The sequence below is a fragment of the Crocuta crocuta genome, unplaced genomic scaffold (genome assembly GCF_008692635.1).
Source record: "Crocuta crocuta isolate KB4526 unplaced genomic scaffold, BGI_CrCroc_1.0 scaffold150, whole genome shotgun sequence".
Lineage (NCBI taxonomy): Eukaryota > Metazoa > Chordata > Mammalia > Carnivora > Hyaenidae > Crocuta > Crocuta crocuta.
In genome coordinates this window covers 440,213-466,395 of record NW_027527439.1, presented here as the reverse complement: position 1 = coordinate 466,395, position 26,183 = coordinate 440,213, and the positions used below count along the sequence as shown (strand labels likewise).

General features: G+C 40.0%; 1 protein-coding gene across 1 annotated transcript in view; it reads right to left on the bottom strand.

Moving 5' to 3' along the window:
• SPEF2 (sperm flagellar 2) overlaps nucleotides 1-26,183 on the bottom strand; it is a 187,517-nt gene that overhangs the window by 8,649 nt on the left and 152,685 nt on the right. Inside the window, exons 33-34 of the mRNA XM_077760172.1 lie at nucleotides 11,351-11,443; nucleotides 4,744-4,923 (exon numbers count right to left, since the gene is read on the bottom strand). Coding sequence (XP_077616298.1) covers nucleotides 4,744-4,923; nucleotides 11,351-11,443 — 273 coding nt within the window. The remainder of the gene's footprint in view (nucleotides 1-4,743; nucleotides 4,924-11,350; nucleotides 11,444-26,183) is intronic.

Genomic DNA, 26,183 nt, shown 5'->3' with positions numbered 1-26,183 from the left:
TATGAAAGTCCTATGTATAAAAAACTTATGATATAGCAGGAAATGAAGCCTCTGATAGTGGTAAGTCCCTTTAGGAGATTTGTAGGGGCTGTGAGCCGTGTAATGAAGACAGGTTTCGTTTGCTCTAGCTCTGTGTGGGTTAGGTTTCTATATCCTTTGGTAAACTGGGAATTTAATCTAAGAGAGAAAGAGAATGTTTTATCATGTGAAGATTTTGGAATTAAGTATAGATCTATCATCTATCTATCTATCTATCTATCTATCTACTTACCTACCTACCTACCTGTCTATTATCCATCTATCCACCTATTCAAACTCTTCTCTATTTTAAACAATTGAAATATTACATTGCAGAAATGTGAAACTGGCCTTTTTGTGTCTACCTAAGAAGCTTGGGGATCATCACACAGGTGCTGTAGGATGAATGGATTTCTATTTAGACTGCAGTATAAATGCTACAAGGACACAATAAATACAGAACTTGTGGGTGAGTAAACGACTAGTTGGATTAGATAAGCAGGTGACACCTAAATTAAACAGAGAAAAAGTCTTGTCTCTCTGCACTATTTCCATAACTAGAGAGGGACTAACTTAAATGCTTGAAATAATTTAAACACCTGAATTTTTAATAAAGAATTTTTGTAGTTTTTATATTTATGCTACTTTTGCTTTCTATGGGGTTGGGACAGAATAGACTTAGTCGTTCAGTGAGAGGGCAGGGAGAAAGGGGAAGCTGAGAAGGGACCACAGGAGTCAGATCAGCATCCTGCTGGGATTGCAGAGGGTGCAAGAGAAGACAGACATTTCTGAAAGACCACAATGTTGAATGTGGGTGTATGAACAAAACCAGTGATGCCAGTTTGGAGGAAAGCCAGTGCTTCTGAATGAGCAATTACTAGTGGCATCAAAATTCCATGTGAGTCACATTATCATCTGAGCAGGACAGATTGTGCCACTAGCAAAGACTCCCTTGTGGAGGCTCAGAGATCTCCCAACAATGCATCCCCAGAATGGTGCCTAGACATGCATTTCCTTCATTCAGTCAGTTCAGTCCCACATCTCAGAGGCAGAACAGAAGGTCAGTCCCTAGGACTAATATGGGCAAAGTGTCAAAAGAGTAAGAGGGAATGAAAATTTAGATGCTTTGAACCCCAGCACCTCAAATGCTCTGCCAAGATGCTTTAACAAGATTTTCAAAATGTGGGAGTTTCAAACCCGCAATTTACTGAATTCCAACATCACAACCCCACACCACATAGGCCATAATGAATCATTTTCCCAAATGTCAACTTACTTAAAGCTTCACTAGGACCAGCACATACTCATGAATACTTTGCTCTTGGGCTTCTTTTAAGCTACCCAAGAAACCATGGCTTTGAACGGAAAGTCTGTGCCACATTGAATAAAAGTATGAGTCACTGAAATAGAATAAGGAAGAATGAAATATTGGGGATGTTTCCAGTTGTTCATGTGGAAAGCAAAAGCTGAGATCTGATTTGATGTCTTGGGGATGAATATGGATCTGTTGGAGGTGTTATTTCTGAGTAAGCTCATTATGGCTTCCTGGGATGAGGTTGCCCAGGAAATGAACACAGCTGGAAAGGGCACAGAAACAGAGTGGAATAATTGGAGGCAGGATAGTAAGAACAAGAGGTCAGCAAAAATGAGGGAGGTGGGAGGATTCTGTATTTCAAAAACTCAAGCACCTAGGACTCACCTGAAGCCAGGAACAGGCCTGTGTGTATGGTATGTCACTGGCATGCTCTCTGGCCCCTGCCTCTCAGGCCCGTTCTATCTGTGGTGCAGTAGTTGTAGATAAGGTCCTGTGCACTGTACTTAGACTGTAGAAGAGCTCTTGGGAGAAGCACTCCAGGGGCTTTGCTTCCTGGTGGGGCATTAGCTTCCCTGAATGAGTGGTTTAAGGACAGATGGGATGCAGAGCCCTCCTGTGCTAGCTGGCCTGGCTACTACTCACCCAGACAGCTGTCTGTTGCTATAGGAAAAATATTAGCACAGACTTCCTTTTTCCTGGACTTTCTAGCTCATTACAGCCTCCTAGATTCACTATTGCCTCTGCTGGGAATGCCTGCTTCCCTCCTTTCTACTGTGGAGACAGAATTCCGTTCCTCACCCACACTCTTTTTCCCTTCTTTCCTACCATGTTTATAAACATTAATTCAACACCTGCTATGTGGCAGCTACTGTGGAGAACATAAAGGTGAGTAACAGGTTGCTCCCAACTCAAGGTAGAAATAACTTAGCAGAAGGATTCAAAAGAGAAACAGCTGCCTGAATTACTAGCTGTTCTTACTTCCCTCCTTTGTTCCCCTACAGCCTGCCCTAACACAGCAGCTAGAGAGGTCTCCATACATTTTAAGTCAGATGGCTATGTTCCAATAACTTCTTATCTCATCTCTTGGCAAAGTCAAAACCAAGGTCCCTACAGTGGCCCTTAGGGCCTTCTCTCCCTCATTTCTTTTTCTCACTACTCTCCTCCAGCTCATTCCTGTCCAACTATCATGGCTGGTCTTCAGAATATACCAGACACCACCCCCATCCCCTGCTGTAGGGCTGTGGAGTCTGCTGCTGTCTTTTACTTACAATTGTAATTACCTTGCTGTTCTTCTCAGTGTGGCAACCTACCCCAACTCCTGTATTCTTCCCTGTATTATTGTTTTCCTGTAGCATTTATTATCATATGGTGTAGTCTATATGTTACTTACTTTATTCCCCACATCAGGGGTGGTTCCCAGTACACAGAGAAGCTTGGAGAATATTTGTTGAATAAATGCATGTATATATGAAGTGGTGCGTGGCCCTGCCAGAGAGGATCTGAATCTAAGGGGACCCAGTCAAGAGTGCTCGGTGTTGCTCTTGAATGTCAGAAGAAACTTCATGAATCATCTGGTAGTTGAAATAGGCCCTGGTTACTGGGGAGGCCTTGCGCCCTTCAGGGTGAGATGAAGCGTATTCCAGGTGGAGGCAAAAGCAAAAACAATGATAGGGAGGTGGGAAAGAAAAGAAGACAAACACTTCTCTTGATCAGTAAGACCCTATGTTAATCTGTCCTTTATGCTGTGTTCCTTCCATGTTTGGGACATTGTTTGCCCATTCTTTTCCATATGGATGAGGGCAATTAGATGGAGTCCCTTCAGGGGAGCATATCATGCTTCTTCTATATCCCTTGCAGACCACAGGGCTATGCAGAAGGTGTGATATACAAAGTGAAATATTTAATTAACTGACCCACTCAATGAGATTTTTACTGAGCTTTGTTCCGATAATTCGGGTTCAGGGTTGTGGCAGGTTCAGAACAAGACAGATGGCCCCTCACTGCCCTCTGGGTGTTTAGAGTCTAGCAAAGAAGCTGACCTGAAGAAGTAGTTACTGTGAGGAGGATCATGAAAGGAGAAGCATAAAATGCTATGGAAACATATGGCAGGGGGTGCCTTAAGTCACCTGAGGTCAGGGGAAGTCTCTGGGAGGAGGGGAAGTCTCTGGGAGGACAGACATGTGACTAAGACCTCCCAGCAGGCCACGATCCATGCCAGAGTTAGCTTAGGGAGGCCCAATCTATTGTGGGGGGGGGGATTATACAGAAGGATCTCTGGGGAAGTGGTAAATGCAGTCCCAATGAAGTCAGTCAATATCTGACTCCTTATTTACTTGGGAAAACTGAAACTGGCCTTCTACTATCTAAGAAGACAGAATACTTGAATGAAATAAACAGTCGTTGCTGTTCTGTCACTGTATAAGCATTGAAGTAGCCTCTACAGCACATTGGGTTGAAGAGCCTTGAGTTGTCAGCTCATTGGGCACCTGTTTGACCTCTGACCCTGATGGAAGAGGAAGGACATCTCTTGTTCATTTTCCCAGGGCCAAAATTTAGGGTTGCATCTAAGAAAGTCTATTTCTTCCCAGATGTGAAAGCTGTCACAAAAACTTCCCTTTTTCTTTTCTTCTTCTTCTTTTTTTAAGAGAACCCAGCTTATTTTGACAAACAAATATGAAAGGCAAACACCGATGCCTAGGACATCAGTGGAGTTTGGACTCCTCTGTGTCCATAAAAGGAGAAGAAAGAAAAAGCATTCCATTACAAGGACCACAGCTCTGTCCCCAAAAGGTCAGAGGGATACTAAAAGTCATGCAAATGGGGTCCTAATAAGTATATTACTTAGCACTCTGTTCTGAAGCTTTTCCACCCAAGACAGCCAGGGAATGCTATCCCTTTAGAAATCTAAAAGGGAATGTGAGGTTTAATTAGCTATTAAGGTTCTTTGTCCTTAGATATGGGAGATACAAAGTGCTTGTGGATTTCAGGTGACTGGGATTTAGCCTGAAACATTATCAAGTGTCACATGTATGTGGGATGTCTGAAGTCTGACTTGTTTCATGTAGAATTTCCACACAGTATGATAGATAGATTGAGTTAGAATCCACTTCTTATTCATTTATTAAGGTTAGTACCTCATGTAAAATAAAGGCTGTCCGTTATAAAACAAACTTGGATTCCACCAGCACATTTTGAGCAAATTTTGATTTGTTTTTTTTTTTTTGGATCGTGGGTCACTAGTTCTTAATCCAATTGAGTAAAGCTTTATTGACGATCTAGTGTGTGTAAAGCACTATATTAGGTACCCAGAAACATACAGAGATTAAAAAAACTTATGTTGTTAGAAGTTTAGGATGTTCTGGTATCCCCCTCCAGACCCCAATGCTAGTCTATTTCTGGAACACAATTACCTTTTCTGCAATAACAGTAGGAGTTTTGGTTGGTTGGAAGACATGAGTCCCAATGGCCACAGTGAGGGCCCTGTAGACCCCTTCCACAGCATCTGGATGACAAGCAAAATAAAGCAGCATCTGTGTGTAGTCAAGTTGAGGTGGATCCTTCTCATAGTCAGCAAATAGCCTAAAGAAAAACTGTCATACAAGAAGAATTCCAATCAAATATAAAAGATGTAAAATAGGTAATTAATAGATGAACAGGCAATGAAAGATCCTTCTGGGAGCTTTGGAATACAGCTACTTTCTGAGGGTTGAATTAGTAAAAGTAATATATAATGAATAGTATTAACTGAAGAATATGCTAAGTTAAAAAAACAGAATAAGTAAGGCTCAACATTCTAATTTTAAAGAAAATTGTATGCTAATCAATGGTATCAACATATTTAGGAAAGAATGTGGTAATAAAAAAAAATGTGTGGATGACATGTTAAGCAGGAAAAGGGAGCCACAGAACAAGAACCCATCCATCTATCTATCCTTATAACCATTCTGACAAACTGGGCCCTGACTCTTAAATATGAAGCTTCTGGTATATCTCTCTGTGGGGAGTGGAAAGATGGGGAAATGATGCCCAAAGCCACTGGGACTCTAGCCATTAAAATCTTTCAAATGGTCAATCCTGCTCTGAACTTCATACTTAATCTGTTGGCAGTAATGTGGACTCTTTCCACTGTGGGTTTACACTGGAGGAGAGTGTGCTAACCACTGAATATTAGGGTGTTTTTTGTTGTTGTTGTTGTTGTTGTTGTTGTTATTGTAATCTCTCACTCATTCTAGATGACTGAGCTGGAAGTCAGTTCTATATGCAGTGTTTTGTGCATTTGGCAGCAAGAAAAGTTAGTGTGTGAGAACTCAATATCCCATGAGGCCCTCAAAGTGGCTTGAAGCCTGGAACTCACAGGTCACACCTAAGCACCTACATGGCCTTGTTTGAAGAGCAGACTGACTTCCTCAGTGAGCTCTTCTCAGATATGTACATTCAGTGACCTGGAGAATCTTTTTTTTTTTTTAATTTAAAATTTGATAAAGTAGATGGTTCTGGATGGTCTAAGGTTATGCACATATAGCAAGCTCCTAGATGATTCTAACACTGATGGTCCTGGCCTAGACTTTGAGAAGCAAGTGCCCAGATCCATAGATACCATGCTATTCTTGACTTCCCACAATACTTACAACTATGGACACATTTAATTAGATAGTCAGAAGAGTAAGTTTCTGATGCTTGACAAATCCAATAAAAATTTAAATAAAAATAACTTTGATAGGAAACTGCATAAAGTCTTCTATGCTACAGAGCAGGAAAGAATCTCAGAGGTCAATGGAATCTGCAAGTTCATTTGTTTCATCACTTTTATCAAAGTTAACGGAGTGGTATGTCTGTTGTATGCCTGAAATGCTATAGACTGAACTATCCTGAGATGCTTAAAAAAACTCTCTGACAGTAGGGAACCTTTGATTTTTCATGATCCAGCTGGTGGGTTCATTTAGGACTTTGTGTTTTCTTCATGCCCTCTTTATTCTGAGTTACTTCAGGGATTGCAAACTGGGCTTGGAGTAGAAGGGAGACTGACACTAACAGAGATGCATGACACTAACAGAGAAGCATGAGTGCTTATCTTCCACTTCTTTCACAGGAATTGTTGAAGTTCATTATGACTTCCACTGAATTGCACTTATAAATCCAATGCAGGTGCAATGCATCATTATCTCCATTAACAAAGCAACTAAATATTATATCTTGAAAAAAGATGTGAAAAAAATGAAGTAAGCTGATATGTAGACTCTTTCTGTAATTACACAGGCTTGATTTTAAGTCAGTGGATTGGGCATTTATAAAAGGTAAAGCTTGCTGTGTTCCTAAGATCATTTAAAATATTGTAGTTGGCAGAATTCTAAGATAGTTTCAAAGGTTCCCACTCCTTGGCATATTTATCTTGTATAATATCCTCCTTGTATAATTGTCCTTGTATAATGTGTATAGGGCTTATGAATGTGATGGGAAAGTCACTCACATAAGTACATTGCCTTATATAGCAAAGATTTTGTAGATGTAAGTAAAGTCCTTATCAATTGATTGTGAAGTAATCAAAATGAAACCTGATGTTGGGCCTGACCTAATCACGTAAGCCCTTTAAAAAAGGACCCAGGCCTTAAGGAGAGATTTGAAGCCAGAGAGATGCTTTCCTTCTGGCCATGATGAACCAAACTGTCCAGTTGTGGAGAAAGTCATGTGTCAGGGAACAACAGGCAGCCTCTCCTCTTGGGCTGAAGATCTTAATACTACAACTGCATGGATCTGAATCCTACCAGTGATCCATCCTGGAAGCCAGTCTTGGAACCAACCTTGGAATTGACCTTAGGTGAGAATGCAATTGCAGCTATTATCTTCATTTCTACCTTGTGAGGCCCCAAGCAGAGGACCTATCTAAGCCATGTCTGGACTTTTGACTCGAAGAAGATGTGAGCTAATGAATGGGTATTGGCAAGTACTTATTCAACACCTAAGATGTGTGCTATGCATGGACTATTCTAAGTGCTTAACATGCATTTGCTAAGAAAGAGATAAAGATGCCTGCTTTTGAAGAGCTTACTTTCTAGAAGGGGAACACAGACAATAAAGAACACATTTAAAATGTTAAGTAAGTTAGATAATGATTATGGAAACACACAAAAAAGTAGGCCAAGAAAAGAGGAATTGGGAGTATAGAGTGGGGAGGGGGGCAGATTGCACAGTTGAGAAGGTAAAATTTGAACAAGGATTGGAGGGAGTTCGCCAAGGAGCACATCTGGGGTAAGAGCATTACAGGCAGAGGGAACTGCTGAGGCCAGTATCCTAAGATGGGCGTGGACTGTGCATGGTTGCTCCATAAGAAGGCCAGTGTAGCTGGAACAGAATGGGCTGAGGCAGAACAACAGGAGATGAGGGAGAGAGGAATAAGGGTGAAGGCCTGGCTGGTTTCTTAAGGATTTGGGCTTTTCTTTTGAGGAGAATGCAGAGCCATGGGAGGGTTTGGGTAGAGGCTGCAATGATCTGCCTGTAATCTGAACAAAGACAAGGGAAGAACACGGAGACCCATCATGAGGCTGTTGCCATGATCCAGGTGAGGTTGACTGTGGCTTGTTCCAGTGATGGTCATGGGACTTAGAAGAAGTGGTCTGATCCTTAGTATATGTTGAAGATAGAACTATCACGGGGTCCTGAGGGATTAGGTGTGGTGTTTGAAAAAGAGAGATGATTTGGGTATGAATGAGTTCTAGAGTTTAGGCAACTGGAAGATCTGAGTTGCCAGTGACTGAGAGGGAGAGGGCTTTGGGTGAAGATGGGAGTGGTGGGGTGGCAAGGGTGGGAGTTCAGGTGGACATGGTGAGTTTGAAATATCTACTGGAATGTTCAAGTGCAGATGTCAAATGGGCAATTGCACGTAGGAGGTCTGCAAGAGAGGTTTGAGGTAGAAATAGGCATTTGGGATTTGTTAACAAACAGGCAGTATTTCAAATCGGGCCTTAACAAATATTACTAGCCCAAAGTAACAGAAGGATTTCACATGAACGGAAGCTGTGGAGAGATTAAGACAATAGCTGTGAATTTGAATATGGCAAAATTACCTTTTCTCAGGAAATTTCTAGGAATTTTGAATTACTGGAATAGTTGCTCTCGGCGTTGAGTGTGTGGGAAGCTGGGAAGCCAGGACATGGCCTGTGGAACCCTGTCAGTCATAATGAAGTGTGCTGTCACTATCAGGGGACAACAATGTGATTGCAACATAGACATGTCTCAGGGTTCCTTTCTTGGATGCAATGGAGCCTTTCATCCAATGCCTGGGACTCTGGGGTCGTCCAAGTCCATGGCCAGTGCTAATAGCCTGTTTAAAGAATCTCCTGCCAGTGTGGCCCAGAGGTAGGTCCTGGGTCACAGAGAGCACAAGTAACAAATCAGAAGAGCTGGGTGGGGGGCGCCTGGGTGGCTCAGTCGGTTAAGCATCCGACTTTGGCTCAGGTCATGATCTTACGCGGTTCGTGGGTTCGAGCCCCGCGTCGGGCTCTGTGCTGACAGCTCAGAGCCTGGAGCCTCCTTCGGATTCTGTGTCTCCCACTCTCTCTGACCCTCCCCTGCTCATGCTCTCTCTCTCTCTCTCAGAAATAAATAAAACACTAAAAAATAAAAAAAAAAGAAGAGCTGGGTGGGACTCAAGACTAGTTCAATTCCTCTTCTCAAGAAGGTACAGAGGTCCTCAGAGTGAAGGGGCCTGCTCAACATCCTCCAGTGAGTCTGCCTGATCCTCAGAATCCCCTTTCCATGGAACATTTCCCATGTTTTGGTCTTTCCTATTCTAATTACAGCCAAGGACATAAACTTGTTCTGTTGTTTTCTCTTTTTTCTTTGCACACCTTTCGTCAGCATGTTAACCATTAACCGTTCTTCAACCAAGTAGAGTTAGGAAGTCTAGCTTCTGTCTAGCTAATACTTACATAGGGGTACTCTGTGCCAATCACTCACTCTGCACAACAACCCTGCCAGAGAGGGATTGAAAGAAACCAAGGCACAGAGAGGTTAGGTAACTTCATCAAGACCTCAAAGCTTGCAAGCACTGGAATCTGTGCTTTTGATCCCAATTTAAGAGCACTGAGATTTATGTAGTACTGAGCATCCAGTCTCTGAGGCACTGAGGGGTGGAAAACACCACTCCTTTCTGTCCTCTGAACATCACATTCACACACACACACACACACACACACACACACACACATCAGCCATCCTCTGCGTCACTTCTTTCTCAGGCTTCATTGTCCTGTCTCTGCTGCCAACTTTGTTCCTTTCCTCTGGGTCCCTTTCCAGCAGTCTGGACACCAACATGTGGGAGCCATACCCTTCCTTGGGACCCAAAGGGCCTTCTCTGCTTCACTGCTTCATAGTCTCAGGGCACAGTCTCTCTTCTGGCATTAGTTCCTGGGTGAGCAACTGAAGGGCTCTGCCCTCAGCTGACATTTCTAAAAATTTCTGGCTGGAAAGGAAAGTGTTTTCATGTGACATCACATTAAGATGGCCAGGTTCTTTGCAGAAGAACTGCACTAAAGATTGTCCCACCTCTGTCGGTCTCACGTTTTTGGACTTTGGTACCTCCCTGACCCCTTTCTCTTACCTGCTCTCCTGCTAGCATCTGGGAGAGGTGCTTGAACACTGTGCATCCAATTGAAGGGAACTTTTGACATTAAGGTTATAATTGGAGTCATGTTCAGTTTTGTACTGCAGTTTTGAACAAATGACTGGCTGGAAATTGGACAATTGATACACCTACTTTGCGGAGATGTCTAAATCCACCATTCAACTTTTCTCAGAGCCTATTGAATATGTTTGTGTTAGGTATATTTTCACATTTTAAACATTTACACTCAAACCAGAGTACTTTACACATACTAAGGTTCTGTTTTCTATTGTAGTCTCAAGGATAGAGGCTAATAATATCATTATTGGCTAATAATACCATTGATAATATTTTATTGGTAATTAATGGGTCATGGGAAATACTAGGAAATACAAGTGTTGTACAAGTTAATAAAAATCAAAGAGAAATGAACAAAACATATATAGTAGTCCAAAGAGAAATGGACAAAAACGTATATAGTAGTCCCCATTATCTGTGGTTTTGCTTTCTGTGGTTTCAGTTACCCATGGTCCAATGTGGTCCACCTCAGTCCGGAAGCAGATGATCCTCTTTCTGACAAATCATCAGAGGGTCACTTGTAGCCTAATGCTACACCACAATGCCTACATCATTCACTGCACGTCATCTCATCATGTCAGCATTTTATCATCTCACATCATCACAAGTGAGTATAGTCCAATAAATTTTGAGAGAGACTGTAGTCACTAACTTTCCTTACAGTATATTGTTAAAATTTTTATTTTATTATTAGCTATTAGTCTCATACTGTGCCTACAAGTTAATCTTTATCATATGTATGTAGAAAAAAACAGAATAGGAGTGCCTGGGTGGCTCAGTCAGTTAAGTGTCCGACTCTTGATTTCAGTTCAGGTCATGATCTTACAGTCATGCGATTGAGCTCTGCATTGGCTCCATGCTGGGCATGGAACATGCTTAATATTCTCTTTCCTCTCCCTCAGCCCCTCCCTTGCTTATGCTGGACTATCCACAGTTTTAGGCATATATTTGGAGTCGTGGGATGTATCCCAAGATAGAATGTTTACTATGTTGGTAAAATTACTGTTCTTATCCTAAGCTTTTAGAATTTGAAGGACACTTAGAGACAGATGTGTTGAATAACGGCTTACTTGACAGATGAAAAAGTGAGATGTGAGAGGTTATGAAAATTGCTCAAGATCACACAGAGAGTTAACAGTGGAACTCTGTCTAAGGTTTTGGTCCCTGAATCCTGCCCCAGAACTTTTCTGTGCTGCTATCTTATGAACATAAGGTAAAGTCTATAACTTTAATGGGTGGGGGTGGGGATTGGAATCTAAAACAAATTACACAGTGGAAGAAAAGATTAAGAGATTATCAATGTTATAGTAGTGAGGTTTTTTAAGGATTTCAGCAATTACCTCTATAAGATGCTCCTGTCTATTGAATGGCAGGGGTTCAAGGGGATTTTCTGGAATTTTTAGATCTTCATCTCTCGTAAACCACAGACCAGCCTATACAAAAAATAAAAATGAAAATCACTATAGGATTGTTTCTCTAAAAGCCACATGGATTGAATTCATCTTGTTCAACTTTCTAGAGTACTGGTGTCCAAAATAGGGGGCAAAAACCAAGGGAATGCAGGAGAAAATACTAGAACTTCCATTTACACATATTTTGATATCATTCTTATGTCATTTTTATTAAAACATTTTGATAATGTTAATAATGGGTTAATGCAGTAGTACCCATGTATAATTTATAAGTTAAAATCCACATATTGGGGGTCCTAGATCTTAGCTGTCGGAACATGTGATGAAGTTTGGAGGTCACTGCCCTAGATCTTGCCTGCATGGCAGGATTCTAGAGGGGTCTGCACTCATAACACTAGTTCACATTCCACATGTCCTATTTGTGTTGCTATCTATTCTTAGAGCCTAGTGTAGTGCCAGTGCACAGTGTCAGAAAAATCTTTGTTGAGCGAGTAAGTGACTGACTCAAGAGTTCAATGGCCTATTCTTTAACAACGTCTCTCTTTCTCAGCCCATTATGTGATATCAGTGATGGAATCCTTTGATTCCTATTTGACAATGCCTCTCTCTTCTCTTTCTTCCTTCCATCCCCACTCCTGCCACCTTGGGTCAGAGTCTCTTTACTTCGGTCACCTGCCACCCCAGTAAGGTCCAAGTTGTTTTGTTTTTAGTCTCAAAAACTTGTTTTTGGCTTGCACCATGCCAAATCATATCAATTTCCTTGAAACTTTAATCTTGTCATATCATTCTTTGCTCAGAAGCATTTCCTACTCTTGCCCTTTTGTTCACATTATCCCTCCTACCTGATGTGACTTCCTGTCCACCCATGTAAACCTGCACATCTCTGCAGACTCCATTCCAATCACACCTCCTTAGAGACACCCTCTTTGATCTTGCCTCTGAACTCCAATTTGATTTGTTTATATCACACACTGGACATTTGGTCTATTCCTTTAGGTGTTGCCATTCATATCTGCTGTTGAACAGGTCTTAGGTTTAAAGGATATGTCCTTTCAAGCTTAATTTTTGTACATGGTAAGCACTTCATATACATATGCATTTTGTTCCTAGGTCTAGCTTTTACCATCTTCTGGAGTGACAAGCCACTCTCAGCACTATTTGTAAGAGCCATTGGCTTGCTTAACCTGACTCTAGCCTATGCTCTATGCTTTTTGCCTTCGAAGTATCACCTTTGGTTCGAGGAAAGGCTGGAATAGCATTGGGTAAATTGTCAGGGGATGCAGACCTCAAAGGTGAGAACTGGGGTTTCTTTTTTTTTTTTTAATAGTTTATTGTCAAGTTGGTTTCCATATAACACCCAGTGCTCATCCCCACAAGTGCCTTCCTCCATGCCCAACACCCCCCTTCCTCTCCCTCCACCCCATCTGCCTTCAGTTTGTTCTCAGCATTCAGGAGTCTCTCTGTTTGCCTCCCTCCCTCTCCCCCACTATTTTTCCCCTTCTTCTCCCCCATGGCCCTCCATTAAGTTCCTCCTAATCCTCCTATATGCACTAATGTATGGTATCTGTCTTTCCCTGCCTGACTTATTTCGCTCAGCATAGCACCCTCAAGTTCCATCCATGTTGCTACACATGGCCAGATTTCATTCTTTCTCATTGCCATGTAGTATTCCATTGTATAGATAAACCACATCCTCTTGATCCATTTGTCAGTTGATGGACACTTAGTCTCTTTCCATGTTTTGGCTATTGTTGAGAGTGCTGCTATGAATATTGGGGTACATGTGCAGTCAGAGAACTGGGGTTTCTTTTAATTTGGAACAAAGGAGATGCTGGTCATGTGGAACCCTGTGAGAGAGAAGACTCAGAAGAAGCTTAAGGTCCAGCATGAGCTCAGGCTGTGAATGTGCTTTTGCATTGACCAATAAGACACCTTTGTCCAATAGCTAATCCATGGAGAGTAAGTACCACTCATCGGGAGAATAGAGAGATGAGTAATATAGCTAAGAGATATGATGGAGCACCAAAGTTCAGAAATACCTTCCTGCCTTAAACAATAAGAAAAACGAACAACATAACTGAAAGATGATTTTCCAGACATTAGACAACAGGGAACATAGCACAGTAATTCCTGAACTAAGGAAAGCAATCAAGGAGTCCTACTAGTGTTCCAGCCTGGAGTGAGTTTCCAGGCTTCAGTTCCAGGACAGGCATCCAAATAGAGCCCGGTAGCCTTGTTGATTAGAGAAGACAGACTTTGTTATTGAGGAGGCTGAAATGGCTAGAATTTTCAAGGTGGAATACTAGAGATGCACTGAGAACAAGACCTAGAGATTCACAGAGGGATCTCTGCAAGTTTTGAGTGAGAGCCAATCTTTGGATGTGTGTTTGTGTAAGATACCAGAAGCTGGACAAAGAACCAGAGGAAAGGAGTGAGCTGAACAATTCCTGAGACTCAAACAGGGTGGGAAGAATCCATGACACCAGCAGGCAGAGTGGAAGGATCTCCCCAAACACAGGCATTAAAGAGTCCCCAAGAGATAACTGCCTTAGCAGTGCGGCTAGATTAGCCACTCTGGACCCATCCTTACAAATCTTATTGTAACATTGAGAGGACAGAAGTGATTCCAAGTAATACTGCTGCAGGCCCAACAATATTTAAAAGTATCTAAAATTGGGCACACAAGAAAATAAGATTCACAACATCTGGCATCCAATAAAGTTATTAGGTATGCAAAAAAGCCATAACATCACTTTCAGAAGAAACATCACTCAAAGGAAACAAACACAAAAATGACACAGATGATAGAATGAACAGAGAAAGATGTTCATTTGGCTATTCTAAATACATTTCATTTCTTCAGGGAGATAGTGAAAAACATGCATATATGAAGAGGAAAATGGAAGATATAAATAAGAACCAACTTGAATTACTAGAGATAAAAAATTTAATATCTGAAATGAAAAATGCACTGCATGGTATTAATAACAGATTCAGTTCTGTAGAGGAAATTATCAGTGAATTTGAAGACATAGGCAAAGAAATGAATACAAAGTAAAGCATAGAGAAAAAAAAAGACTGGAAAAAAATGAACCAAGAGGCTCAGTGACTTGTGGGACAGTACATATGTGATTGGATTTTGAGGAGTGGATGTGCAGAAAAAATATTTAGAAAAAAATCCTCAAATTTTCCAATCTGAGAAAAACTATAAAACCCACAGAGATTCAAGAGCTCAGTGAACCCCAGGCAGAGGAACACGAGAAAACCACACCAAGGAACACAATAATCATTTGTTGAAAACTGGGGAAATATTAAGTGAAGCTAGAGGGGAAAAAAGGAAACAGAGAAAGTACCCCTCCTATCATTTTCCAACCAACTCTCAATTCCATATATAATTTTTCTCATGCACAGGAGTTTTCCCTTAAAATCAAGTAATCATTCATATTAGTTTTCTAATAATATATGATATTGCATAAATTAGAAAATAGTGTATTTTGTACAGAAGAGCGTCACTTTAGAAAGGATAGAAAATAACCTGACTGGTAAACAACTTATAATTCCTAAAAAGTCATCCATGGGGGATCCAACTTGGTGAAGTAGGGGGTCCTGAAACTCCCTCATCCCTCAAACACAGTACTGTTAAGGTCAAAGGACTTTGAATTCCAAGAGTCTAGGCTGCAGAGTAACAAAGACATCTTCAGGGACCCATGGGGACAACCTGATGGGTCACAGGTGCATGACCATGAACTGGGAGAGATAAAATGAATTAGGGGAGGGATCACCTTCTGTGAAGAGACAAAAGGGAAGAGAAAGAGAGGCTGGGGAAGCATAGGACTGTATCTGGACAAGAGAAAAACCTCCGACCGGGATGGAGAAAGATCCAATGTCTATTGCAAGGCTTTCTCTGGAATGAGGCCCGCTGCCCTGTTAGCGCACCTGGGGAGGAGGAGAGCCAGCCCTGGGCTCCATAACTAGTTTAGAGGCACAGTTTGCAGTGGGGGAAAGCAATCCCCTCCCTAGAGTGCTGTGGGAAGAAGGTATATAACTGTTCAAAGGGCAAAGACTGCCTGTGCCTGCCAGCCAGAGGCCAAATATTGGCAGCTTGGAGCGGCACTTTCCCATAATCTGGGCACAGAGTGGGACCCTTTAAGACATTGGAGTTTAAATCTCAGCCAAGTGCCAGGGAGGCACAGGAGTTGGTGGATCAGGACAAACTACCTTGTTCATGCCCACACAGCACTGTGAGGATGACCTGAACAGAGTGGTTTGGGATGCCTGGTCTGGGAGGGAGAAATTGTGGTGTCGCCATTTTTCTCCCCATCACCAACAAGGTGGGGCTTCAGGGAACATACAGCCAGCCACAGTGGAGGCGGGACCTACCTACACCAAACCATGGCACCTGTTAGCTGTGTACCTACTGGAGCAGAATTGACGCTGACAAACCAGGTATCCCCTCCACCAGACCAAAGCTGCCATGGGTTCCAAGGTACCCAGTAGTTTTGCATTTCCTGATTTCATTCTTGGACAATTTTAATATATATGTTTTTTTCTTCCTTTTCTCCTTTTTATTTCTTCCCTCCTCTAGTCTGGCTATTCTGGTTATACCTGTTCTACATCTCCTTCTTTCTTTCTTTATTTTTTTCTCTCTCTCTGGATTAAGCTATATAGTTTCTATGTCTGGTCAATTTTCTTTTCTTTTCTTTTCTTTTCTCCCTGCCCCTGTCATTTCTCTCTTTGTATGAGATAAGACTTCTTCCATCACTGCCCCACCCAATGGTTTAGTGGTAGTGGGTGTTTCTGGTTTTTTGTTTTTGTTTTGTTTCTGTTTGTTTTTGTTTTTACTTTTTGTTTTTCTTTCTTTCTTTCTTTTTTGTTTGTTTGTTTGTTTTCTTTTCCAGGACTACTTCAAGGAACAAATCAAAGCATACCTCCTGGAGGGTCCAAAACATCACTATGAGTAGGGAGATAAGGCAACCAAAGTCACAACAACAGAGAGCAAAAAACACCTCCTGAAGGGCCAGGCCCTGGGCAGTGTATGACCTCTCTTTAATATAGTAGTGCTCACAGGTGCAGGGCACCTGACAAGCTTTTAAAATACATAAGGGACAGAAAACCTGCCAAAATGATGAAGTGGAAGAATTCTCCTCAAAAGAAATTCCAGGAAGAAATGACAGCTAAAGAATTGACCAATACAGATATAAACAGTATAACTGAACAACAGTTTAGAATGATAGTCATAAGATTAATCACTGGGCTGGATAAAAAGCATAGAAGACAGCAGAGAATCTATTGCTGCGGAGATCAAGTAACTAAAAAATAGTCATGCTGAATTTTAAAATGCTGTAAAAGAGGTGCAAAATAAACTAGAGGTAGTGACAATGACTATTGAAGAGGCAGAGGGGGAGAATAAGTGAAATAGAAGGTAAAATTATGGAAAAACAAAAAGTTGAGAAAAAGAGAGATAAAAAAATTTCTAGACCAGGAGGGGAGAATTAGAGAACTAAGTGATTCAATCAAATGGAACAATACCTATATCATAGGAGTTCTAGAAGAAGGGAGAGAAAGGGTCAGAAGGTGTACTTGAACAAATCATAGCTGAGAACTTCCCCAATCTGGGGAAAGATATAGACATTGAAATCCAGAAGGCACAGATAACTCCCTCCAGATGTAACAGGAATTGATCTTTGGCATGACATACCATAGTGAAACTGGCAAAATTCAAAGATACAGAATTCTGAAAGTAGCTAGAGACAAACAGGCCTTAACCTACAAGGGTAGACACATAAGGGTAGTAGCAGACCTATCTATTGAAGCATGGCAGGCCACAAGGGAGTGGCAGAAAACATTCAATGTGCTGAGTAGGAAAAATATGCAGCCAAGGATCTTTATCCAGCAAGCCAATCATTCAGAATGAAAGGAGAGATAAAGGTTTCCCCAGAGAAACAGAAACTGAAGGAGTTCATCACCACTAACCCAGCCCTACAGAAGATCCTAAGGGGAACTTTGTGAGTGGAACATTACAAAGACCACAAAGGACTAGAGACATCACTACAAGCATCAAACCTACAGATAAACACAATGACTCTAAATCCATATCTTTCAATAATAACACTGAATGTAAGTGAACTAAATGCTCCAATCAAAAGACATAGGGTATCAGAATGGATAAAAAAAAAAAACCAACAAAACAAGACCTATCTAATTTCTGTCTATAAGAGACTCATTTTAGACCTGAAGACACCTTCAGATTGAAAGTGAGGGGATGAAGAACCATCTGCCATGCTACTGGAAGTCAAAAGCTAGGGTCTATTCATCAAGAGACGCTAACAATTATAAATGTTTATGCACCCAATACGGATCGCCCAAATATATAAAACAATTAATAACAAACATAATCGATCTTATTGGTAAGAATGTGGTAACTGCAGGGGACTTTAGTACTCCACTTACAGCAATGGACAGATCATCTAGGCAGAAAATCTATAAAGAAACAATGGCCCTGAATGATACACTGGACCAGAAGGACTTGGCAGATATATTCAGAGCTTTTCATGCTAAAGCAGCAGAATACATGTTCTTCTCGAGTGCACATGAAACATTCTCCAAAATATATCACATACTGGGTTACAAAACAGCCCTCAATAAATATAAAAAAATTGAGATCATGCCATGCACATTTTCAGATCACAATGCTATGAAACTTCAAATCAACCACAAGAAAAAGGTTGGAAAACCTCCAAATGCATGGAGGTTAAAGAACATCCTACTAAAGAATGAATGGGTCAACCAGGCAATTAAAGAAGAAATTTAAAAATATATGGAAACAAATGAAAATGAAAACACAACAGTCCAAACCCTTTGGGATGCAACAAAGGCAGTCCTAAGAGGAAAATAGATTGCAGTCTAGGCTTATCTCAAGAAACAAGTAAAATCCCAATATATAAAATCTAACGGCACACTAAAGGAACTAGACGCAGAACTGTAAAGAAACTCCAAGGCCAACAGAAGAAGAGAAATAATAAATATAAGAGTAGAAATAAACCTTATAGAATCCAAAAAACACAGAACAGATCAATGAAACTAAGAGCTAGTTTTTGAAAAAATAAACAAAATTGATAAACCCTTAGCCAGACTTCTCAAAAAGAAAAGAGGACTCAAATAGATAAAATTATGAATGAAAATGGACTTATCACAACTAATATCTCAGAAATACAATTATCAGAAAATACTATGAAAAATTATGTGGCAACAAACTAGACAACTTGGAAGAAATAGACAAATTCCTAGACACCCACACATTACTGAAACTCAAAAGGGAAAAAATAAAAAAATTGAAAAGATCCATAACTAGTGAAGGGATTGAATCAATTATCAAAAATATCCCAACAAATAAAAGTCCTAGACTAGATGGCTGCCTAGAGGAATTCTACCAGACATTTAAAGCAGAGTTAATAACTATCCTTCTTAAGCTGTTCCAAAAAACATAAATGAAGAAAAACTTCTGCACTCATTCTATGAAGCCAGCATTACCTTGATTCCCAAACCAGACAGAGACCACAGAAAAAAGGAGAATTATAGGCCAATATTCCTGATGAACATGGACGCAAAAATTCTCAACAAGCAAATCAAATTCTACAGCATATTAAAAGAATTATTCCCATGATCAAATAGGATACATTCCTGGACTTCAGCGCTGGTTCAATATTTGAAAATAAGTCAATGTGATACATCACATTAATAAAAGAAAAGATAAGAACCATATGATCCTGTCAATAGATTCAGAAAAAGTATTTGACAAAATATAGCATCCTTTCTTAATAAAAACCTCAAGAAAGTTAGGATAGAAGGAACATGTCTAAACATCATAAAAGCCATATATGAAAAGATAAAAGCCATATATGAAAAGCACACAGCTAATATCATCCTCAATGGGGAAAAACTAGGAGCTTTCTCCCTTAGATCAGGAACAAAAAAGGGATGTCCACTCTCACTACTCTTGTTTAACATAGTGTTGGTAGTCCTAGGATCAGCAATCAGACAACAAACCAAAATAAAAGGCATCAAAATTGGCAAAGAAGTCAAACTTTCATTTTTGCGGATGACATGATACTGTACCTGGAAAACACGAAAGACTCTGCCAAAACTGATATAGGAATTCAGCAAAGTCGCAGGGTACAAAATCAATGTATAGAAATTGGTTGCATTTTTATACACCAATAATGAAGCAACAGAAAGAGAAGTCAAGAAATCGATCCCATTTAAAATTGCACCAAGAACCATAAAATACAAAGGAATAAACCTAACCAAAGATGTAAAAGATTTATATTTTTAAAACTATAGAAAGCTTATGAAGGAAATTGAAGAAGACACAAAGAAATGGCATAAGCATTCTATGCTCATGGATTGGAAGAATAAACATTGTTAAAATGTCAATACGACCCAAAGCAATCTACACATTCAATGCCATCCCAATCAAAATTATACTGGCATTCTTCTCAAAGCTAGAACAAACAATCCTAAAATTTGTATGGAATCAGGAAAGACCCCGGATAGCCAATATTGAAGAAGAAAACCAAAGTGGGAGGCATCACAATCCCAGACTTTAGCCTCTACTACAAAGCTGTAATCATCAAGACAGTATGGTATTGGCACAAAAACAGACACAGTGACTAATGGAATAGAATAGAGAACCCAGAATTGGACCCACAAATGCATGGCCAACTAATCTTTGATAAAGCAGGAAAGAGTATCTAATGGAGAAAAGAGAGTCTCTTTAGCAAATGGTGCTGGGAGAACTGGAAAGCAACATGCAGAAGAATGAAAGTAGACCACTTTCTTATACCATACACAAAAATAAACTCAAAAAGGAATGAAAGATCTAAATGTGAGACAGGAAACCAACAAAACCCTAGAGGAGAAAGCAGGCAACAACCTCTTTGACCTCAGCCGCAGCAATTTCTCGCTCGACACCTCTCAAAGACAAGGGAATTAAAAGCAAAAATGAACTGTTGGGACCTCAAGATAAAAAGCTTCTGCACGGCAAAGGAAACAATCAACAAAACTACAAGACAACCGACGGAATGGGAAAAGATAGTTGCAAATGACATATCAGATAAAGGGTTAGTATCCCAAATCTATAAAGAACTTACCAAACTCAATACCTGCAAATCAAATAATCCAATGAAGAAATGGGCAGAAGATATGAATAAACACTTTTCCAAAGAAGACATCCAGATGGCCAACAGACAAATGAAAAATTGCTCAATATCAGTCATCATAAGGGAAATACAAATCAAAACCACACTGAGATACCAACTCACACTGTTAAGAGTGGTGAAAATGAACAACTTGGGAAACAACAGATGCTGGTGAGGATGTGGGGAAATGGGAACCCTCTTGCACTGTTGGTGGGACTGCAAATTGGTGCAGCCACTCTGGAAAACAGTGTGAAGTTTCCTCAAATAATTAAAAACAGAATTCCCTATNCTTAAAATCAAGTAATCATTCATATTAGTTTTCTAATAATATATGATATTGCATAAATTAGAAAATAGTGTATTTTGTACAGAAGAGCGTCACTTTAGAAAGGATAGAAAATAACCTGACTGGTAAACAACTTATAATTCCTAAAAAGTCATCCATGGGGGATCCAACTTGGTGAAGTAGGGGGTCCTGAAACTCCCTCATCCCTCAAACACAGTACTGTTAAGGTCAAAGGACTTTGAATTCCAAGAGTCTAGGCTGCAGAGTAACAAAGACATCTTCAGGGACCCATGGGGACAACCTGATGGGTCACAGGTGCATGACCATGAACTGGGAGAGATAAAATGAATTAGGGGAGGGATCACCTTCTGTGAAGAGACAAAAGGGAAGAGAAAGAGAGGCTGGGGAAGCATAGGACTGTATCTGGACAAGAGAAAAACCTCCGACCGGGATGGAGAAAGATCCAATGTCTATTGCAAGGCTTTCTCTGGAATGAGGCCCGCTGCCCTGTTAGCGCACCTGGGGAGGAGGAGAGCCAGCCCTGGGCTCCATAACTAGTTTAGAGGCACAGTTTGCAGTGGGGGAAAGCAATCCCCTCCCTAGAGTGCTGTGGGAAGAAGGTATATAACTGTTCAAAGGGCAAAGACTGCCTGTGCCTGCCAGCCAGAGGCCAAATATTGGCAGCTTGGAGCGGCACTTTCCCATAATCTGGGCACAGAGTGGGACCCTTTAAGACATTGGAGTTTAAATCTCAGCCAAGTGCCAGGGAGGCACAGGAGTTGGTGGATCAGGACAAACTACCTTGTTCATGCCCACACAGCACTGTGAGGATGACCTGAACAGAGTGGTTTGGGATGCCTGGTCTGGGAGGGAGAAATTGTGGTGTCGCCATTTTTCTCCCCATCACCAACAAGGTGGGGCTTCAGGGAACATACAGCCAGCCACAGTGGAGGCGGGACCTACCTACACCAAACCATGGCACCTGTTAGCTGTGTACCTACTGGAGCAGAATTGACGCTGACAAACCAGGTATCCCCTCCACCAGACCAAAGCTGCCATGGGTTCCAAGGTACCCAGTAGTTTTGCATTTCCTGATTTCATTCTTGGACAATTTTAATATATATGTTTTTTTCTTCCTTTTCTCCTTTTTATTTCTTCCCTCCTCTAGTCTGGCTATTCTGGTTATACCTGTTCTACATCTCCTTCTTTCTTTCTTTATTTTTTTCTCTCTCTCTGGATTAAGCTATATAGTTTCTATGTCTGGTCAATTTTCTTTTCTTTTCTTTTCTTTTCTCCCTGCCCCTGTCATTTCTCTCTTTGTATGAGATAAGACTTCTTCCATCACTGCCCCACCCAATGGTTTAGTGGTAGTGGGTGTTTCTGGTTTTTTGTTTTTGTTTTGTTTCTGTTTGTTTTTGTTTTTACTTTTTGTTTTTCTTTCTTTCTTTCTTTTTTGTTTGTTTGTTTGTTTTCTTTTCCAGGACTACTTCAAGGAACAAATCAAAGCATACCTCCTGGAGGGTCCAAAACATCACTATGAGTAGGGAGATAAGGCAACCAAAGTCACAACAACAGAGAGCAAAAAACACCTCCTGAAGGGCCAGGCCCTGGGCAGTGTATGACCTCTCTTTAATATAGTAGTGCTCACAGGTGCAGGGCACCTGACAAGCTTTTAAAATACATAAGGGACAGAAAACCTGCCAAAATGATGAAGTGGAAGAATTCTCCTCAAAAGAAATTCCAGGAAGAAATGACAGCTAAAGAATTGACCAATACAGATATAAACAGTATAACTGAACAACAGTTTAGAATGATAGTCATAAGATTAATCACTGGGCTGGATAAAAAGCATAGAAGACAGCAGAGAATCTATTGCTGCGGAGATCAAGTAACTAAAAAATAGTCATGCTGAATTTTAAAATGCTGTAAAAGAGGTGCAAAATAAACTAGAGGTAGTGACAATGACTATTGAAGAGGCAGAGGGGGAGAATAAGTGAAATAGAAGGTAAAATTATGGAAAAACAAAAAGTTGAGAAAAAGAGAGATAAAAAAATTTCTAGACCAGGAGGGGAGAATTAGAGAACTAAGTGATTCAATCAAATGGAACAATACCTATATCATAGGAGTTCTAGAAGAAGGGAGAGAAAGGGTCAGAAGGTGTACTTGAACAAATCATAGCTGAGAACTTCCCCAATCTGGGGAAAGATATAGACATTGAAATCCAGAAGGCACAGATAACTCCCTCCAGATGTAACAGGAATTGATCTTTGGCATGACATACCATAGTGAAACTGGCAAAATTCAAAGATACAGAATTCTGAAAGTAGCTAGAGACAAACAGGCCTTAACCTACAAGGGTAGACACATAAGGGTAGTAGCAGACCTATCTATTGAAGCATGGCAGGCCACAAGGGAGTGGCAGAAAACATTCAATGTGCTGAGTAGGAAAAATATGCAGCCAAGGATCTTTATCCAGCAAGCCAATCATTCAGAATGAAAGGAGAGATAAAGGTTTCCCCAGAGAAACAGAAACTGAAGGAGTTCATCACCACTAACCCAGCCCTACAGAAGATCCTAAGGGGAACTTTGTGAGTGGAACATTACAAAGACCACAAAGGACTAGAGACATCACTACAAGCATCAAACCTACAGATAAACACAATGACTCTAAATCCATATCTTTCAATAATAACACTGAATGTAAGTGAACTAAATGCTCCAATCAAAAGACATAGGGTATCAGAATGGATAAAAAAAAAAAACCAACAAAACAAGACCTATCTAATTTCTGTCTATAAGAGACTCATTTTAGACCTGAAGACACCTTCAGATTGAAAGTGAGGGGATGAAGAACCATCTGCCATGCTACTGGAAGTCAAAAGCTAGGGTCTATTCATCAAGAGACGCTAACAATTATAAATGTTTATGCACCCAATACGGATCGCCCAAATATATAAAACAATTAATAACAAACATAATCGATCTTATTGGTAAGAATGTGGTAACTGCAGGGGACTTTAGTACTCCACTTACAGCAATGGACAGATCATCTAGGCAGAAAATCTATAAAGAAACAATGGCCCTGAATGATACACTGGACCAGAAGGACTTGGCAGATATATTCAGAGCTTTTCATGCTAAAGCAGCAGAATACATGTTCTTCTCGAGTGCACATGAAACATTCTCCAAAATATATCACATACTGGGTTACAAAACAGCCCTCAATAAATATAAAAAAATTGAGATCATGCCATGCACATTTTCAGATCACAATGCTATGAAACTTCAAATCAACCACAAGAAAAAGGTTGGAAAACCTCCAAATGCATGGAGGTTAAAGAACATCCTACTAAAGAATGAATGGGTCAACCAGGCAATTAAAGAAGAAATTTAAAAATATATGGAAACAAATGAAAATGAAAACACAACAGTCCAAACCCTTTGGGATGCAACAAAGGCAGTCCTAAGAGGAAAATAGATTGCAGTCTAGGCTTATCTCAAGAAACAAGTAAAATCCCAATATATAAAATCTAACGGCACACTAAAGGAACTAGACGCAGAACTGTAAAGAAACTCCAAGGCCAACAGAAGAAGAGAAATAATAAATATAAGAGTAGAAATAAACCTTATAGAATCCAAAAAACACAGAACAGATCAATGAAACTAAGAGCTAGTTTTTGAAAAAATAAACAAAATTGATAAACCCTTAGCCAGACTTCTCAAAAAGAAAAGAGGACTCAAATAGATAAAATTATGAATGAAAATGGACTTATCACAACTAATATCTCAGAAATACAATTATCAGAAAATACTATGAAAAATTATGTGGCAACAAACTAGACAACTTGGAAGAAATAGACAAATTCCTAGACACCCACACATTACTGAAACTCAAAAGGGAAAAAATAAAAAAATTGAAAAGATCCATAACTAGTGAAGGGATTGAATCAATTATCAAAAATATCCCAACAAATAAAAGTCCTAGACTAGATGGCTGCCTAGAGGAATTCTACCAGACATTTAAAGCAGAGTTAATAACTATCCTTCTTAAGCTGTTCCAAAAAACATAAATGAAGAAAAACTTCTGCACTCATTCTATGAAGCCAGCATTACCTTGATTCCCAAACCAGACAGAGACCACAGAAAAAAGGAGAATTATAGGCCAATATTCCTGATGAACATGGACGCAAAAATTCTCAACAAGCAAATCAAATTCTACAGCATATTAAAAGAATTATTCCCATGATCAAATAGGATACATTCCTGGACTTCAGCGCTGGTTCAATATTTGAAAATAAGTCAATGTGATACATCACATTAATAAAAGAAAAGATAAGAACCATATGATCCTGTCAATAGATTCAGAAAAAGTATTTGACAAAATATAGCATCCTTTCTTAATAAAAACCTCAAGAAAGTTAGGATAGAAGGAACATGTCTAAACATCATAAAAGCCATATATGAAAAGATAAAAGCCATATATGAAAAGCACACAGCTAATATCATCCTCAATGGGGAAAAACTAGGAGCTTTCTCCCTTAGATCAGGAACAAAAAAGGGATGTCCACTCTCACTACTCTTGTTTAACATAGTGTTGGTAGTCCTAGGATCAGCAATCAGACAACAAACCAAAATAAAAGGCATCAAAATTGGCAAAGAAGTCAAACTTTCATTTTTGCGGATGACATGATACTGTACCTGGAAAACACGAAAGACTCTGCCAAAACTGATATAGGAATTCAGCAAAGTCGCAGGGTACAAAATCAATGTATAGAAATTGGTTGCATTTTTATACACCAATAATGAAGCAACAGAAAGAGAAGTCAAGAAATCGATCCCATTTAAAATTGCACCAAGAACCATAAAATACAAAGGAATAAACCTAACCAAAGATGTAAAAGATTTATATTTTTAAAACTATAGAAAGCTTATGAAGGAAATTGAAGAAGACACAAAGAAATGGCATAAGCATTCTATGCTCATGGATTGGAAGAATAAACATTGTTAAAATGTCAATACGACCCAAAGCAATCTACACATTCAATGCCATCCCAATCAAAATTATACTGGCATTCTTCTCAAAGCTAGAACAAACAATCCTAAAATTTGTATGGAATCAGGAAAGACCCCGGATAGCCAATATTGAAGAAGAAAACCAAAGTGGGAGGCATCACAATCCCAGACTTTAGCCTCTACTACAAAGCTGTAATCATCAAGACAGTATGGTATTGGCACAAAAACAGACACAGTGACTAATGGAATAGAATAGAGAACCCAG